The 19,363-nt window shown below is 44.1% G+C and overlaps 1 protein-coding gene and 1 long non-coding RNA gene across 3 annotated transcripts; both read right to left on the bottom strand.

Annotated features, from left to right (window-relative positions):
• Nucleotides 1-80: 80 nt before the first annotated feature.
• On the bottom strand, nt 81-1,257 carry LOC128886183 (60S ribosomal protein L35a). Of its 2 annotated transcripts, none has more exons than XM_054140830.1 (4): nt 1,222-1,257; nt 471-736; nt 235-393; nt 81-147 (listed from the first exon to the last, which is right to left on the bottom strand). In XM_054140830.1, exons 2-4 carry the CDS (start codon nt 732-734, stop codon nt 124-126), a joined length of 447 nt encoding a protein of 148 aa, XP_053996805.1. In that variant the 5' UTR covers nt 735-736; nt 1,222-1,257; the 3' UTR covers nt 81-123. The 2 variants fall into 2 exon arrangements, with proteins under 2 accessions (XP_053996805.1, XP_053996806.1); XM_054140831.1 differs by having other exon boundaries at nt 1,110-1,230.
• Nucleotides 1,258-7,513: 6,256 nt separating this feature from the next.
• Nucleotides 7,514-19,101, bottom strand: LOC128886185 (uncharacterized). Its single transcript, XR_008459776.1, has 2 exons — nt 18,458-19,101; nt 7,514-7,787 (listed from the first exon to the last, which is right to left on the bottom strand). It is a non-coding gene; the product is annotated as an uncharacterized LOC128886185 (long non-coding RNA).
• Nucleotides 19,102-19,363: the final 262 nt, after the last annotated feature.

Genomic DNA, 19,363 nt, shown 5'->3' with positions numbered 1-19,363 from the left:
AACATAAAGTTTAGATTTTTAATATATATATATATAACATACAGATTACTCGAATAGGGAAGAAAATAAAAGACTTTGAATTTGTTACCAAAATGGTGTTTATTTGCTTATTTTGTATAAGATTTATACCCGACTGGGATATAACATCTGTAAAGTAAAAGAAAAAAAGAGTTGTTAAATATTTAAATTTCATACATATGGTACAGTTACATCGAACACTATCGAACAACTTACAATCCTGATACGGTGACCCATAGCTTTAGCAGGCAGATTTCTCTTAAACTTAGCACGTACAGATCCGCTGGTTCCATGAGGTCGCGTTACCTTACCCCAAATAGCTCTAACTTTTGTTTTCCTTCCCTTTTTGCCAGGAACAGGTGTCCTATTCTTTGCCTATACAGAAATATGTATTTACTGGGTTAGCTAATTTTTATATTGCTCGATACGATAAAATATTATTAAAAAAATACCTTATATACATAAACACATCGTTTTCCTATATAGAAATCTGAGTCACGTATGCTCTTTGCTCCATCAACTTTGAGCAATGCTGTGTGTTCATGTTGATTACGCAGTCCACGTTTGTAACCAGTGAAAATAGCTTTAGCATAAAGACGTCCGTGTCTTTTGAAGGGTCTCTTTTTCTTTGGAGAAGCTGGTTCCACCGGCTCCTCTGAAGTTGGTTTCTTGCTTGTTTTCGTTTTAGCTTTTGGATCAGCTGGTACGTCTGCCATTTCTAGAAAAAAATAATTCACATTTTTCAGAAATAAGCACTCGAGACAAAATATTTAGAGGGTTCGTACGTGATACAATTTAATATGAGAAACTACGATAAAATGTAATCAGTTCAAAAGTTGAAACGCTTAGGTTATGTCAAAATAGTGTTTAAGTTGTAATGTAAATGAAGATGAAATTTTACTTCGATATCAAAAGAGATGATTATTAACACGATATTCTTTAATATATCAAAATATCTTTAACGTATTACAGATTTACAACGAAATACACGTTTTTGTTATCGTAGGAGCACGAATGCCTTGTGTGAAACACATTCGTAATCCACTTAGATCAATGAAAAACATACGAAGTATGATAATGAAAATAATTACGTGAAAACACAAGATAATTATCAACAGTATAAAACTATTATTAATTTATCGATTTAATTAATTTAACATATATTAAGTAACAAATACGGGACTCTGAGACAACATGACATACCGGATGTGTATCACGGACAAGGAAGAGGGTCTAAGATGAGATACCTTGAAACCACGTTTTTAGTTACTCGAAGATAGGTAGGTGGCGCTAGTAAACATAACAAGTACTATGTATTGTACAATTTCAAGATAGAGTAAGATTCAAGATGGATTCGCGTTATACTAGACGTTGGCGTCAGCTTTGAAATTAGCAATTAACAGTTTAAAGTTTGAAGCAGAGCTACTCCGATGTCCATTATGAAAGCAACGATCGGTGAGGTTTTATTTGTACTTATTTCTAATATGATTTATGTATTGTATATAAGAGCTGTATCTTTTGTTATAAATTTCTGTGAAACCAAAAACTCTACTTCGAAGAAAAACATCTACGAACGTTCATGACTCGATGTATTATTATTTCAATTACTAATTAGTTGTATTCTGATGTGAGTGAATTTGAAATTGTACGTTCACAAAATCACTTTTAAATTACATATGTCGCCCTACAGGCGCCACCCGAGCGCAAAGGATTAAATTTGAAAGTAGCATAGCCACTAGGTAGCGCTTCATATCTTGTTTACCGACGCTGCAGTTATATTCCATACTTGTACTTTTTTACCAGTAAATGAAAAACGTATGTTGGTATTTATATTCTAGCAAAAACTCGGTGGCGCCATCTATCGGTGAAACGACTAGGAATTATTTTACGACAAACTTGACTCCTTTGCCACCGATGGCGCTAGTTTATCCTGCTAAAGGGGTAGCCCGCTTTGCGCAAAACCCGAGAGAAACACTTGTTTGCAATATGATAATTTTTAAGTAACACATTTGCCTCATAATGTAATCATGTCAGCCATTAACTCGTGAGAAGTTTACGCCCATAGCTTTCACGAACGTTTCTTGGGAGCTTTCAATAGAAACAGAAGTACCCATATAGATAGATAGATAAAATTGTGAGCATAAGCTTTCGATCTTGTGGGCTTTCGACGCTCTCGAAGGATCAACTTTTGTCCCCAAGCTTCGAAAACGATGGTCAACAAGAAGAGTCGCTATACTCGTGGTCCTGGAAAACTGATTGGAGTAGGACAGGCGGATAAGTACGTAGATCTAAAGCGGTTGGTCGGCCACGTATGTGAATGCCGTGAATGCTCTAAGCCCGACGTTACGGAGGTGTATTAGTACCGGTAATTCCGCCACGATGCACCGGACGTGGATCACGACGGAAGATAGATGACATTGTTTCGGAGAGAGGAAGCAAGAGGAAACGCACAAAAGCACTTGAACGGAGAGAGAACAATCGTCGCGAAACAGAGAGGGGCTCGATAGATTGAAAAGGGCAAAGCTGCGTTCGCGGAGGAATAGGGAGACGACGCGACAGAACAAGAAGACCCAAGCCAGACCGAGAAAAACCGCGACTGCTGAAACTTCTCTCTGGAAGTTGCTTGAAAAGAGACGACAGTCCGTAGTTATCGAAGAAGGGCTGGGACCACGCTCGCTTTCTCTCTCTGTCGCAGTCGAATCGTCATTTGCACCGCGTCTAGGAGAGCCCGACGAAGCGACGTATACGCAGACCGGGGATGACGATGATAACAATGATAATGACGATGACGAGGCGCAGCGACCGGTTCGAATGACAGAGTCTGTGGCGTCGAGCGAACTACGCCTGGGAAACAATGCCTGCTGAATTTCCGCTCCGATTATTCGCCACTATGTAATCCATAAAATGAACTCCGATGGTGATACGTGCGTCTTTGTGACCCTTTGTCGAATGAGCGCTCTTCGAACTGTCTGCTTCGAGGATGATTTTAGTCCCCTCGCTCCCCTCCCGCCAATCCTTGGATTTTCTCGATGGTTCGATAGCTCGAGTCCAGACATCCAAAAATAGTTGTAGCTTGAACGATTAGATTAGCAGTTCGTTTAACTTTGTCGAAGAAATATACAGAAACTGGCGCGCGAATATTCCCCGATAATTCATCGTTCGTTCTGAATGCCATCCTCGAGATCGCCGCTATGGGAGGTGTCGATCGTAAATTTTCTTCTTGACCCACGTTCGAACAATATAAATCTAATGGGTCGGTGGCGTTCCACAATTTTATTTCTTCCCTAGGCTGGTCTTATCCTAAATTATTACATCTGGGGGTTAAAGCGCCCCCTACCGCGGGAAAGGTGTCAAGGAGGGTGGCGGATAAAAGGGGAAGGACACCTGGGAATCCAGGAATGGGAACACTTGTAAATTCGATTAAACCGATCGAGAGATCCTCGCCAAGAGTTTACACGAGAAATTTATCGTAACAAATAAACGGTCATCTTACATCGGGAGTTACAACTACCTTGCTATAAAAAGTTTGAACTTGCCGAGGAACGTTGCGCGCCAAGCTCGTAAAGAGTAGATTTATTTTCGAACGGAATATGTTCCACATCTCTTCTTCGATTCTATTTTCTGTGGAGAAACATTTTTTTTTCGTACAATCGGTAGAATGAACATTGCTCGAATCATTTTGCGGAAAAAGTTAGCAAAATTATTTCCCCTCCATTCTTTTCTGGAGCAAAGATTTAAGGCGTGCGCGGCTCTTTGACGAGAGACCGATCGGACCAAGTTTATTCCTGCGCGGAGCTGGCTGCCAGGGCGAAAAAGGAGAGCGCGAAAAATGCAGACATCGCGGAAAAACGAGCTTGAATAATTCAACTGTTTCGAGGGGAAAGGAGAGTGCGGCCCTCCCAATGAAGGGAACCAGGGCGTATATTTTTACGTTTGCCCGACGCGAGAAATCATTACTCGAAACCACGTTTGTTCATTTTTCCGCTTCTCGTCTCGGCCGCTGAAAAAAAATTAATTACAAAATGAGAAAGGCGTATCGCTATTAAACGATACGTCTACCGATATCTCCAACGAACTTTTAATTGCTTTCGCATAAAAAAATTTCATCGCGATGTTTACGATGATTACGATGATGATTTTCCTGGCGATGTTACCCCCATACTTGAAACGTGTATTCAATTTTGGAAAAGAGACCGAACCAAATGAAATTTTGTTTCGCTTCTGTCTCCATTCGAACGATAAAAAGACTTTTCCAATTCATCGTGCAACACCGCCAAGCATTAAAAGAATGCCCGCGGTATTCTGCAGCCGTAGAGCTCGGTATTCGCTTCTCCAAATTCCTCGATTACTATTCGAACGGCTGAATTAAATGATCGTTCAGCGCGTATCTTGAGCGCAAAACGAAGCGAACAAACTTTCCACGCGAAAGAGTCTTCCTGTGAAACTTGGAGGAGCCGGGAGGTGTACGAGGAAACGCACGCGGAAAAGGGTGAATTTTCCGTGGAAAGTTTGAGCGTACGGATCTCTTACCGGTGCTAAGGGGTGAAATATTGAATCTCTCGGGGGGTTAGAAAGAAATGTAACTCGCATTTTCTTTTTCGAGCTTTCTCGGCTCGCGGTGTCGGCGCGTCGCGGCGGCCTCTTTTCACGGCGCGGCGCGTTCGCGCACGTACGGAGGACTACAGCCCCGCACGGATCGCGATGGTCCACGTCATACGTGCCCAACATACTCCTTTGGAAGTTTATGTCAGTTCGTCCGTGTACCCATGGATGGTTTATCGATCGCGGCACGATTTACCGCTCGATCGATACGTTTTAGTTAGCGGAAACCTAACTCGAGCGAAGACGAAATTTCCACCGTAGGAGTCGCTACGAATTTCTCGGCATTTTCTTCGTTATCTAGCTGCCCTCACCCTCTCTCTCTCTCTCTTCTGGCTTATCTCCTCATTTCCTCTGTCTTCCTAACGCTGCTCAGACTCGTCGATGCGAGAACACCTGCTCTGTATAATATTTACATGACCTGCCCCCTTAAGACTTGTTACTCGAAGGCATCGCTAGTTGCAATCATCTTACCGCGCGTACAATGCCGATATTAGCGTCGTGTTTGATTTACCGACGCACGCGATCTTGTCAAGCGTAGCTGGTACTGAAACACGATTACATCTTGCATCGGATGCGACATGAATATCGCGTTCCGTCGGGGCGCGAATAAGAGACGACCCCGTCGCGCTTCTATTCCAGTCTCGTGCAACCAGTTAACGTTTTTACTCGATGGCAAGAGTGCAGCTACTGCAGCACTAGCTTAGTTGCCTCGGTGGCCAGGAATTATGGGAATTTCAGCATGCTCTGCCGTATTTGCCGCCATTCGTTTCCAGTCATTCCATTGGAGCGCGCGAGTTTTCGGGACGAGTTTCCCCGGATGCGGAATTAATTGCGGACTGTTATTAAAAATAAGCTGGGTAAAATAAATTCCGGCCGGAATGTTGATTTTCGAGAATAAACTTTCCGCGGGCCAACCAGACGAGTTGAAGGCTTCGTATCGTGTGGCTTTGTTAATTGTTCAGCTTCTGAGCATTGTTGTTGGCATTGTTCGCGCGGAGTATTACGAGGAAATTCGCATCGCGATGTGCATTATACGATCCGATTACACGAGATTTTTATAAAATTGTCTTGGCCAGCCCACCCATTCAAATACAGAAGTTCCATAAAATAGTTGAAATGGTGGTCCAATTTTTTATTAATAAAACAGTACAAGTATTTTACGATCGAAGGATTTTTCCGCGATCCAGGTAAAATTTTGCCACGACACTTTCTGTTTGTTCCCGTCCAACCGCGCTACTTGGGGTAGAGCGTCTTCGCTATAACGAGATGATAGAGAAAGATTTTCGATAGCATGGATCACCAACACGGACGATCGACCGTGCGGATCCTTCTCGCGAAGTCCATCTAGGAAGCTGATGCAAACTGTCAACAACGCGGTGGAAACGCTAAGACAGCTGTCATTTTTACGGTCGTTGAACAGTAATCGAAAAGCTGTGTATATATTTTGACTCAGGAACGGGGGGCTGAAGAAGGGTTTGAAGAAGGGTTTGAAGAACCTTACTCGCACAGCGAAGCCCTTGGTCGGATCGAAATTATTAGAACGTTGAACGAGTATGTGTGTTGACGTGTACACCGTTGTATTAACCGTTGTATTTGAAGTTTTAATGTGTCTTAAAAAATTGTCAAATGTTAATTCGAGTCTGTATACGTTGCTGTTGTCGAGAGTATCCATACTTTTTTCTCTCTCTTTTTCTAACTAATTGTAAATACCTATCTACTCCGTGATAACCACGGAATAAGAATAAATGGCCTGTAACTTAGGACTTTTAAGGCACTTTGCGCCCGCAACACCCCTATCTATGTTCGCGAGGCGAATATCACGCATCGCGATATTTATGGTTACGTTGCTGTTAACGCAAAGTAACAAGGTGCACTCTCTAAAGTATTTTTAAGATATTTTTCGGATAAAAATCTACATTTCTTGAGGAGCTGACTTTACCGTATTATACCACCGACGAATTGCTATGGATGAAGTACTACTTGCATACAATTTTTCATAGTTTTCGGAATGTTCGAGTTGCTGAATTTCCCTTGCGAGAAGGGACTTCAAGTGTTCCCTCTTATGAAAGCCACGCGGCAAACTCGACCGGAATTCGCGAATTGTGTTTGAGCAGTAAAGTTGATGGTGTACGTGAGACGTTAGCTAATAAAATTATTTGCTGTTATTATTCATAACGGTAGCAGACTATTTTGCATATGGAGTTCGAGCACGTATTATGACTTTGGTGCATTATTGTCGTTCCGAGTTCCACGATGTCATTCAAATTGCACAAACACTGTTCTAGTGTAACAATAATAAAGTCAGCGGGTATGATCGCTAGTTACATCAACGATAACGAGGTCACCAGTATTTTATTTTTAACGTTCAATTCATTTTTAAAAAATTCATCGAGTCTCGACCTAGTAATCGTAAATAAAATCATGTATCGATGCGCGAATATATTTTATTCGTTGAAACCGAGTTTTTTTCCGAACGCAGCTTCGAAATATGTATATTTTGTACATATCGAAATGCAAACGGAGAAGCAATTAGAGATTCGTTAATGATCGAACCGAGCTGTGTCCAATAATTCCGAAAAGCAGAGCAAACACCATGTTCGTGGGGACCATTTCGAAAAGCATTTCGCCAAAAAGAGACTTCGTTAAAGAAACGAAAAAAAAAAAGTAACGCCGGAAAGCTGCAATAAATCTAGTTCCGCGGTGGCGATGACTGTGCTGCTCGACAAATCGATTGGAAAAAAAAAAGTTTCGCTGTCCGTAACGAATAAAGCTCTCCATTCATCACGTTCGTCTTGTTAATCCACACGGTGATCGGTTAGGAATGAGCGGTCGCTCCTCGAGAAAGTCAATAGGTTGGGAAACACAAAAAATCAGGAACAGAAAGGCTTCGCTACTCGGGCAATTAGTTTTATTCGATCCTGATTGATTCCTCGACGTTGTGCTTCGTCAGCTTGCGTTTATTACGTCGATGGAACGCATAAGGTCCAGTGTTCTGTTAGTTGTAGCAGTTCGAGTGGAAAAATTGCACCTTACGTTAGTAGTTTTCTCAAGTTCATTTTAGCTGCATTGCCGTGACCCGCATTGGGCGAAGACCGACACGGTTCGCTCCTCGTTGCTTACAAATTCCCTCGTCGACGCGTTGGAAAAAAATACCGCGCGTCCAAGGCCTGAAAAATATCGTTACAAATGGATACGCGGTAACAGATTGTCCTTACGAACAACAATCATGACCGTCACTCGACGCGATGAAATAATAACCCAACTAGAAAAATGGTTTAGAATCAGCGGGTTCAGTGGCTCGCGGATGTCAATGGTTCGCGTGCAGTGTTTGTTTTTCCGAAGAATCAAAATTTTGGACTTACTTCATTTTTCCAGCACTAGTTGTTCCATGTACCGAATGGTGCGATTAAAATTGTAGCACTCTCTCGGGAACTAATCGTTTCGTTTTCCATTTTATTTATCGCTGAGTTATTGTGAACGGTAACGATTGTACACAAATCATTAATTTTTGAACATTGTTATTCTCGAATAAATGTTTCATTTATGTTTCTCGTATTTCACGTAGCTGTGCCGGAAACCTTCTTTTATATACAAAAATTAAGTTATAATTTTTCACGCACGAACTAAGTTTTTTTTTTAACAAATCTGCATCGACCTAGATACGTGGATTCACGCCTGAAAGCTGTGGAAAATATTTTCCTCGCGCCCTCTACATGATCGAATATGTACTTTTCATCCCCAGATCCCACGCACTCAATCGAAAAATGTTTTTCCACTCCCTTATCGCGGTGCGCAAAATTTCCAGCGTCGAATAATTGCAAGCACGGCGAGCATTTTCGACATCTGTACGATAAAAAGTAGCACGGCGTTAAAAATGAAACTCGACAGGGCAGCGCGAAAGGATCACGTTTTATTAATAGACAAACATTTTTCATTTCCGTTTATCGCGAGGCGGGCGTAATTTCCCGATTCGAATAATCGTTTCCGGCGTAATAAAAATTTTCCACCGTATCTTTCCGCGATAAAAATGAAACTCAACGCGCAACGCGAGGGGTAAAATTAGGATTCCCTTATAAATGCACGCGTTGATAACCGTGGCGATAAGCAGCGGTCGCGGCAAAGTCCAAGCTTTCATTTCTTCCCTCGTTTCTTTTGCGAGCTACCAGAAGGTCTACCAGAAGAGAAAAATGCGCAAAAAGCGAGGAAAACTGTGCAGAGGGTGGCTGGGAATTTTTTCGCGAGTGAAAGTGTATACCCGCAATTGAAAATTTTTGACCTCTCTTTCAACGCGCGGTTATTTCGGTCTCTTTCTGCGTTTTCGCATTGAATGCGCGAAACCTACGTTAGATGGTGCAAAAACTATTACAGCTGGTACTTCTGAAAAAAACTATGATAGTCGAGCGAAACTATGTACGCGTGGTAGTTACGCTGTGCAAATGGAGGCAACGTTGAAGGTACGGCGAGCGCGCATATTTTTATTTACCGAACGAAATTTCACTTTGAATTCTTCTTCTCTTCGTTCACGAATGTAGCAAAAACGTAAAAATTAAATGATTTCAGTTTTCGGTTGGTAAACACGAGACATTAGCCGACAAACGTTTAAGTTGGATGTTTGTTATAATTGGTACATCCAGAATTCAAAACAATTTGCTTTGCAGTCGTCCCCTCAGACTACAGTACGGGTTTAGCAGTCACGAAAACTAATTTTTTGCAAGGTGTCTGACGCGTCTCTTGTTCTGACGGCGAATGTCTGAAAGGTCGTTACAAAATTAATTAAAACACCTTCAACGTATCCTTTAAACAACGGAATTTAACCTCGTTACGTATTAAGCGTAATTCGAGCGTCTGGTAGAGCCATGTTTTTCACGCAAGTTTCCTTGAACGTCGCTTGGGGTAATTACTCAACTTCGGAGGTCTCGGTGACAAAATGCGTTTCGCGTGTCATCCTTTGAAACGTGTAATTACGAGGGGTGAATGAGACAGATCAGAGCGCCTGTTGGTCTTTTGCAGCGCGAAGATTTAAGATGTCAGACGATGAATTATTGCTAGAAATTGAACCGAATATAGGTATCTTATTCGTTTGGGGCACACCACGAGTCGGGTGAATAATTTAACCTGACGAGTAAGTGGGACATTACCAAGGGAAAACAATTTCTATCCGCGTGTAAGACAATCGGAGCAGCTATCGCACGAAACTTATTCAAAAGCTTGCAAGTATTGATCTTTTCCACTAAGTATTTCTTCGCAGATAGAGTATACTATGTTGAACTATGTATATCGATTCCCTGGAACCCTACGATCCTCGATCGAATTTCGCTCCTCGATCTCTGTGGTTACCGACGCGGCGCGGTTATCAAACGCTACCTGTCAACGAGTTTTCCCCTGGGACCTGGAACTGAAACGAATATCGCTATCTCATCCGTATAGTAGAACACATGTATCATCCGCGAAGCGCGCCTACGTTCTCCGTTGAGCCGCGACATCCCCAGATGACCGACGACGATAAGTAACCCTCCTTGCGAGACCATGCCACTTATTTTCTCGGAGTGTGCGACGAAACGAACGAGGCCACGCTGGGCGAGGGTGGAACAGAACGAGAAACAGAAAGACGCGGTAAAAAGCGTCTGACGAAAGAAGAGGGAGTCAGTTTAGAAGAAAGAACCGAGGTGGTAGCGAGGGCTGAGGGGGAAGCTTAAAAGAGAAGAAAAAGAGGCGCACCGATGTTTCCGTGCGAATGGAAACGGGCACGCAATAGAAAAGGCCGGGACTCTCCAATTTGCTGAGAGCTCTCCATCCACCAGGCTCTCTCTTCTTTCCTCTGTTCCTTCTTGCTCGCTACTTCAGCCACGTCCGTTCCTTTCCTTGTGTCTATTCACACTTCCTCTCCACCTATCTTATTACGCCTGTTTTCCTTCGTTCCGATCCTCCCCTCTCAACCCTTGCCGCGTTTCGCTTGCTCCCAAACTAAATACTCGACCGTTAATGGCAACGCTCGTCTCAAAGCCACCCGAAGAGACTGTTCCGTCGAACGTGATCCCTCGCGAGTTCATCTGAAGAGAGACCGGATTCGGGGTACATGGAAAGACTAGGTACGCGAGCAATCAGCTATCAAAACGTTGCTCTCGATGGACTCGGTGGATCTTGCCAATGGTTTTGCGTACTAGGCACGGTCGCGTTGCTATAGTTTGCTTTACTTGGACTGTTGCTGGATTAGGCGAGGATTAGCTGGAAGGGTAGTAGCTGGATTTGATCCGTAGCAGAGGACGAGTCGACTAAAAAGAGTATTCCGATTTTCTTGTTTCTAGGATACATTGCTCTAGATCGTATAAAAAGCTAAGTTCTCCAGGCACTGTGGCTGTTCTCGAAACGCAATCTATTGGCCTGTCACGGTCACTGAGAGGGTACCCCCGGCACTTGGTTCCTTCGTCGCTTTATCTCTTATCTCTTCGTTCCATGTTCGCTCCACCCCATCATTGTATTTCGAAGATAGAATGCGCTAACCTGCACGCTCTTTGTCTCCCAAAGAAAGAGACAGGTTGGCATGGTGTAAAAGTGCGGCTCGTGCCTTGCATGATTCACAGTTGGGGAAGCGACTTCGACAGGCCAATTTTTCTCGTCTCGAGCGCGAGTATTTTGTCTTTTTCAACCAAGGTTACCAAGAATCATATTTCATTCAAAAATCCTCGCTGTGATGTAAAATTTACTTGGACGCGTGACTATGAAAATCTGAACCTGAAACAAGGGTCAAGCGTATATATAAGCGTATTTATTTTCTATTCGACGACTCGCCGCGGTGCTTTACAGTTTCCATCGAAAGGTTAGCCTCCGTTTTATTAGATGTTATCCGGGTACGTGCTCGATCATTGCGGCAGCCCAGAAACAACGCTCTTTCGGGCGTTCATTTTAAACGCGACCCGCTCCAGAGCACGTACCTAAGGACGCGAAGAGGAAGTACCGTTCGGCAGACATTTCTGTAAAAGGCACTCAACTCTCCAGAAGTGAAGCACGTTAAGCGATGTTTCTTCACCGTCCTTCGGTAGCTCCCGGTTTCTCATCGAGAGCCCTTCAAATGGCACGCGCGAATTGGAAAATATTAAGCTTTACAATCGAGAGGTTGAACGGTTTAGCATCGGAGCGAATAAGTAAACTTTTTTCTGGCGTGATACGATTGCTAATAAATCTACTAAACATAGAATTATAATATTGTAGTATCCGCGCCTCCCAACAATAAGGAGTCAAATAAGAACACGAAACGTAGGCTAAGGGATTGGTCGCGTAGGTAAAGCGCTCGATTGTGGATCCGAGGATCGTGGCGTCGAATCTCCGTGCCTTATTTTTCGTTTAGACTCCTACAATATACAGGCTGTTTTGTACACGATAGATTCTCGGATAAACGAACAAACAGGTTCGTTTGGAGTTTAGTGTAAGAGGTAAACGGTTCAACCTGTGTGCGACAGTTTTAAGAACCAAAGAAAATTAACTCTCGTTATTCAAATCTCTTTCGTCGAAATCGCTTTTCTAAAAGTATCCTTATCTCATTCAACTCCTCCGCCGAGCCTCTCCCTCTCGGCTGGACGAGTTAATTTGTAAATCTTCGTTAAGTGTACGGTCCAACGGCTCCATTCGCGTCCCGGGTCTTTAGTCTGTTTGAAGCAACCTCGAAGACGATCGCTTCTTCCTTTTCAGCCAAGGAAATAGGGTTTGCTGTGATTCGGCGGTATCAATAGGCGGCAACTGCGAAGTTCATCCTTTGAGAATCCTTCAGTTCTCTTTAGAGACAGAACTCGAGCCGGTCAACCGATTCATTTCGAGAACTACTTGAGAGAAACGAACCAGTTGGTCCAAAGTTAGATGGCAGAGTCGAATTTTCGATTGGTAATGGTCATTTTACACGCTCTCGTGGTTGCGTTCTAACGTGTTCAGGTGAAATAGTAGTTTGGCACGTAGAGCCATTAAGTCGAAACGTGTAAGAACAAGTTCAAATTTTAAACATAAAATATCCAGCAAGTTTTTCGAATCATTGGTTAACTTCGGATGTTATTTCTTTTGCATGGGTGGCTGTCCTTACGGCCGATCCTTGTAATTTTCTTCAATTCTTTGTTGTACACAAATCGCTGTTTCACTTTGAAGTCAGACCAACGAATGCGCAAGAGAAAAGAGAACGCGCTCTTTGAACTCGAGGTTTAGAATCGGACCAGTCCACAAGTAAAGCTCCTTTGAAGACTAATTCTTTTTATTTTCGCGAAGCTGTAGCGAAGAGTCCACGAAGAACATTCAAAAGGTAATCTCGCGATTAATACATCCCAGACGTTGATAGAAGTTGAACAAATGTTTAGGAGAATATTTGAGCGATTAACAGACCGAGTTTAAATCGTGGTCTCGCTGACCGCTGCCATATTCTCATCGATATTCGCGAGACGGCAGGTAACATTTATATGAGAACTTTTCTAACCGATCGATTCGACAAGGTATTTAACTATTTCAACCATCTTCCAGTTCCGCTTATGTATTTCTGTCGGCCGAGTGGAAACTTTACAGACGTCCCGCAAGAAGTCATTTATCATCCTGACACATAATTGACCCTTCGCCCAAAGAATTATGGTTGGTGAGTGCCGATCGTTTCAATCGAAGATTGGTTACCGTTATATCGGGCCTCGACTTTTACGAGCAGCCAAACTCGAGTTCTACGTAATTGACCTTAACTGCCGTTTCTCCCCTGTTCGTGTCGTTAAGATTTTTAACGACGCCATAGCACAATTTAAGTTCGATTGGCTCACCTTGCACGGAACCCTCGTCGGAATATGTCGCGCTACAATATTGACACGATACAACGCAACGGTGCAAGTAAAATCTGAAACATTCTCCTGTACTCTCATCGCAATAGTCATTCCAAGCGCGACCTAATCGCGGGCGCCTAGAAAGTTTCGTTCGATTCCCGATGAACGTCTTCGGGAAGTTGGGAGCAGGGGCATTAGCGGATCGGAAAAAGGGGAACGGTTCGGGATTCCCGGGGCTCGCGACGCAAAGAGAAACTGTTATCGTGGTCGTCGACTTAGAGCCAACCTCCGTCGTTTCGTCGGTGCTGTAACGAGCGCGATCGGTGAGCAGGGCTTTCTATGCGTTATAGCGAGGATAAACAAGGCCAAGGGTCCAGGAACCAGGGTAGGAAAATTGAGTACGATGCAAAGTCTGCGGGAAAGAAGTTCCAGCGACTCGTCTGCATACACTTACGGCTGGTTACACTATGTTTACCTGACTCCGTGTCTCCCTCGAGGAATACAGGATATGGGAGGATACGACGCAGCAGTTCGCAGCATTTCTGTATCGAATCGATGCTGCGCTGGCACGCGTATTTCTTCCTTGGCATCGCCGCGATTTCGAGAAGCCGCAAAGAAACCGTCTCTCAAAATTTCAACCTACTAGAGAGGTGGTATATAACGTCGAATGCTCATTCGCTGACGATTCCAAGTACTAAGATAAGGTAGCTAAACGATTTTAAGTAGATCTCGAAGAATTATTTTGTTATTTTCCAAGAAGGGGGAACCGTGCTTAAAATGTCCCCTTTAAAATTCCTTATCGCATTCGAATTAATATATTCCAGGAAAAATACGCGGCGGTAGTTGGTAGCCTCGAACTCTGCGTCGACCCGATAAGCACGGGATCCTGAATTAATCAACCGAAAACCGTCGGGCAGCGAAGCCAGCGCATATCAGTACAACAGGGAAGCTGGGATAAAACCTCTTCTCTATATGCTGTATCGAGCGCTTCGATCCACCGGGGCTGCACCGCGTGAATCCTAATACCTCGTGCCTCCGTCAACTTTCGCCCGTTTCTACTCGCCGAAGAGGAGGGAGGTTCGTATTCCCCCGACGATCGGATCCAGAATCGCTGGCGTACCAGGCAACGAGATGCAAATGCGAGATTGCGAGTGGCGGCCGAATTTCGAGCGGGGAAGCTTTTCCAGCTTCGCGGGGAAACCGTGAAAGGGGGCGACGTCCAAATGGAACGGCGGGGGTAGCTGTAGCACGGTGGAATTCCGAGGAATGATAAAATCTGACTTTCCTTCCCCTAAGAGGGGAAGCAGTCGCTTCGCGACGTCGCCGTTGGCGTCGGCTCGTCGACCTTCTCGGAAACGTTGCATCGGAAAAGTGCAATTCCGTTCCGCTCTTCTTAATCGACCAGCGCCCTCGTGGCCGAGAGGCGTTCCCCGAATCACGGAAATAATCTCCGCGTCCCTGGCGTGTAATCTGACTTGACAAAGCGACACCCCACTCACCCCTTCGGCCGTGATTTTTCAATTTAATTCTCCCCGTCCCGACGGAGTCTTGAGCGATCGTTCAGATTCTCTTATTAACACCCATTCCGAGCCCTTTATCGTGCCAGATGGATGAGCTTGTTGTCGTTAAAGCGATGCCTTTCGTTCGAAATTTCGATCCTCGATGTTTGGTCTGCCAGAAACCATCTCATTCTTGGTTGATTTTCGAATTTCGAATTGTTAAAGCGATGGTAACACGGAGCAATAGTTTTCTTGCGGAGGGGGTGGGGGGGGGGGGGGGAGGGAGGGAGGGAGGGAGCGGGGAGCGGTTATGGCTTCGAAGAATTTAATATTCCCTCGTACCCGATTCGGTTAAAAAGGGCAGGAAAGGGCAGGAGACAGAGTTTCCGCGTGATTGAATTCGTTTTTTAGCGAAACGACCCTGCCACTTTTCGTTTCTCCGGGTGAGGAACGAGCGTTGTCGGAATTTTCGTGGAAGGTGATCGATGCGCACTCTGTTTTTGCAATGGAACGTGGAATGGTACTTCGACACGAATATATTTCAAACTATGTAAAACATTTCTCAATAGCCGAACGCCTTTACGGCGATACGAACCGAGTGTTCGCGTGTCGGCTACTCCTGCGATACGACAGTTACGTAGTTGCCCATAAAACACGGTGCAAGTATAATGGCTGTTTTGCGTCATTATTAACGCGAAATAGCTTTGCCTTAACAGGATAGTTAGGAGAAAAATGGGGATATTTCTAACGCCGACTTAACGTAGTTAATCCCAGACAAGAATAACAATTTTAGCAGATATACGAATACTAACAAAAATAAATGATCGATAACTAGATCCAACTCAGACCTAACGCAGGTGTAAACCGATATGTTTATTAGAGCTACGGATAATAGCACGGCAAATCGTTTTATCTTTTGACAATAATTCGTCTTCGATAAATTGGAAAATTTATACCTCGGAGATAATTTAATTTGCCGCATCGATGAATTCGTATTCGAACGGAACGAAAGAGAGGAAAAAGTATTTCGTTCGGTATTACTTCATTGCGTCGAACTGCAGTTCCCGATGATTAGTCCCTGTTAGTCGCGCGTATCGAATGATCGCTTTAACGAGCAATTCGATAAAATCGACGCGCGGTCCTTTTGATTAGAACGCATTCAATTCGAACGTGTGACCGTGGAATTCCGTCTCTTCGCGTATTCAGAATTACAGAGTGGCGCGTGTCGCGTGTGTTTAAATTAACAAAGGAAATGTCATAACGAAGTGACAGTCGCGCCACACAGGAAACAATCGCTAAATTGTGTGGTTGAAAATGTTCCATCGCCGTGCTGGAAATGTTACACGGTAAAAGGGTACAAAGTTTACAACGAATGGGAATAATTTTCCGCGCTTCGTAACACGTAAATACTATGTTAATTTTTGCTCGTTTCAGCGTAAGGAAACGAATTCCGTGAGAGTTATGTTTGTTGAAATTTGGTTTCTAGTTTGGGAAAGAATATTATCCCTTTACCGATTAGGAAAGTCGATGGATTTAGTCAACTAAATATCCTATATCTCGTTTCTTCGCATAAACTGTCGAATACACTATGTGTTCGATGTAGAGACAATCATGGCGCGAAAGCAGAGGTAGTTGCTGCCACGATTCACCCCCGAAGATATGCCCTGAAGCAGGAGGGTTGATTCCTTGTAAATTGTGTAACTCTCTTTATAGTATTTACGTTGTTTAGTTTTTTAATTCACACCGTGTTCAACGTTGGTGTCTGTTATAACGGCCATGAGATAGATATGAAAATGCCGAGACAGAGTAAAAAAATAGGAGAGTGGAACGCGTCGAGGAGACGGGCTTCTGGCAATTTGGTCTCCCGAAAGTTACGTTACATCGTTGGCCTGTTTCCAAGCAAAGTCAATGGGCTCGTGGCTGGTGTAAAGTCGCACACGCGCTGACCCACGCACATGTATACACACGCGACACATGCACCCGTATCGAGCAGGATCGATATCGAACTTTCCGCAACGTGACGGCAACGCGTAACAAGGCTCGACGTAACACGACGAAGGCAAAGTGGATTGTCCGTGATTCATGCATTGATGATTGGTGCAATTGTCATGTCAACGAGCGGCCTCACGGCCGCTTTGATTCACTCCCCGCAACCGTTCCACGTGAAACTACGGAATTCCATTACCAATGCTAGTTGTCATCCTTTCGTCACAGCCAGACGCGAGAGCCACTCGAGTCGAGCCGGCTGTCCACTTGTTTGACGAAGCTGTAAAATTATCTCTGGGACCTACGACGACGTCATCTCACGATAAATGTCGGATCGTGCCAGATGCAATTACGTCTAGAAACTAAAATAAACAATCTACAGTTGTTTACGAGTTGAAGTTTGAAATATGGAATATTTTCGTAACCGTTGAACTACATACATACATGAAAGTTTAACGGTACCGATTAGATTACTCGGATCGGATCGTCGGCTGGAAGAAAGTCTGATAGTTGATAGCTTCTCCCGTCTCTTCCTTCGCCTGTTCGCCTTTTTTCTCCTCGTTCGCGAAATCGCTCGAATCGTTTCTATCGGAAGAAGATTCGACGAGTCCTCCGGGCGGCGGCGTATTTCCGGCGCAGTTCAATTCCTTTGATTGCGCAATCACCGGGAACTACTCGAATCCGTGGCGTATTAAAACGTCGCTGCATCGTTCGTACGCTAAATGGAACACGTCCGCTCGTACTTGTCTCGGTTGACCGGCAGACGCGCCGCTTGTTATCCTACTACCTGGATTATATTGTTTTATGCGAGGTCGCGGCTAGCCCGTTTCCCGGATTATGCCCCGTCACGTTGATCGATATCGATTTTGAGCGTTGAAATCGTACGCGGGTAACTAGGTGCGCAAACGCGATTCAGAATCAAAGTGTATACAGAATAGAAGTGTATAGCCACGACTCTTTGCGAAGCGACCGAGGAAATTTGTCGTGTCGAGCGAGAAGAGGGAGATTGCATCGGTCCGTTGGGTAGATACAAATTTTAGGGCGTACAAGTCGCATTATCGTCACAAATTTTCAGGAATGGCAGGACTCGTAAATTTCCATTTCGACGATGCATCAACTCGACGACATCCATTATTCTTCGAGAATATTTTTACTCGATATATATAATTTTCACGTTTCCCATAGATCCTCCCAAAGATAAGGCTTTCAAGCATGCAAGGCATGGCAAAGTGCTGAGAGGACTCGAGGACTTAATGGCATGCAATCACCGCTGATTGCCCTTATCGAATTGACAGAATAATTTACAGCAGCCTTACCTTAATCCTTATCCGCCGATACACGACCGCGTATCCGACGTTGGGCTAACATATTGGCGAAACACGAATCCACGCTCGTAAAACAACTCCTCGCGGAACCTATTATTTTCTATGACTGGATTTAGATTCTCGTTCCATGATGTTTCAAAAGGTATGTTGATCCTTGATCGCGAGAATGTTATCGCATCGAAACGGAACATGTAACTCGAGTGGAATTCTACGGCTCCTAACTTTTAAAACCAACCAAAGTGTAGCTTACCTTGATAGATCCATTGTCCGCGTAAACAGCTTGTTTACCGTAGAAACTTTAGAAGCTGAAATTACTTTCGGGTTGGCACCGTACCTTAGCGAAAAACTACTAGCGTTCCCAGTCATCGATCGTTTTTTTTTTCGAGTCTAGCAAAACTGTCTGGATTAAAACTACCCTAGCGTTGCGACGAAGCTAACTCGTCTTTCGATTCGCTTAGCTGCCGCGCGATAATCGAGAACCGAATAGATTCAATGGATCGTAGACGAGCGCCAATCACTCTTATCCAATTGGCAGGATCGCGATAATTTACACAAGCCTCCATTTAATCCCAGCGACGGCAGACCAGAGTGACACATATCGGCTTCTGTGCACGTGGGATGTCCTCGAGGTCCGGGTCCTTGTGTCACTTACAAATTACGAGCCGCTTTTACACGGCCGCCGTCAGGAACTTCCTACCGGTTTAACGCGACCGTGTAAACCGTCCAGCGCCTGCTACGTTCGACAGATTAACGGATCAAGCCGAATTCCGCTACAATGATGCGAAATTTCTACGAGTCCGCTGTCCTATCGGTTCTTTGGACCTGTCGATCGCTCGAATTTCTTCCCCTTTGCATCCACGGTAATGTCTCGGATAACAATTACAACGAACGAGTCTGCGTGATTCGAATCGAAGCTCATTTACAACGGCACTGCCGTCAATTTACATCGTTTGTCAATGTTCATCCGTTTATTTAAATTTCCGCCGAATGCCGCGTACATTAATTACGTGGAATACAAGATAATCGAATGAAAGAGATAATGGTTTTAAAAAGGAATAACAATTGATACGAAAATAACAGAATATTGAATTCGGAAAAAAATTTTTGGAATAACATTGCAACGCGCTTTCCATTCGTATGCAAAGCGGGTTTCATC

Source organism: Hylaeus anthracinus, unplaced genomic scaffold (assembly GCF_026225885.1).
Source record: "Hylaeus anthracinus isolate JK02 unplaced genomic scaffold, UHH_iyHylAnth1.0_haploid 11982, whole genome shotgun sequence".
NCBI lineage: Eukaryota > Metazoa > Arthropoda > Insecta > Hymenoptera > Colletidae > Hylaeus > Hylaeus anthracinus.
This window is presented reverse-complemented; position numbering and strand designations above follow the sequence as displayed.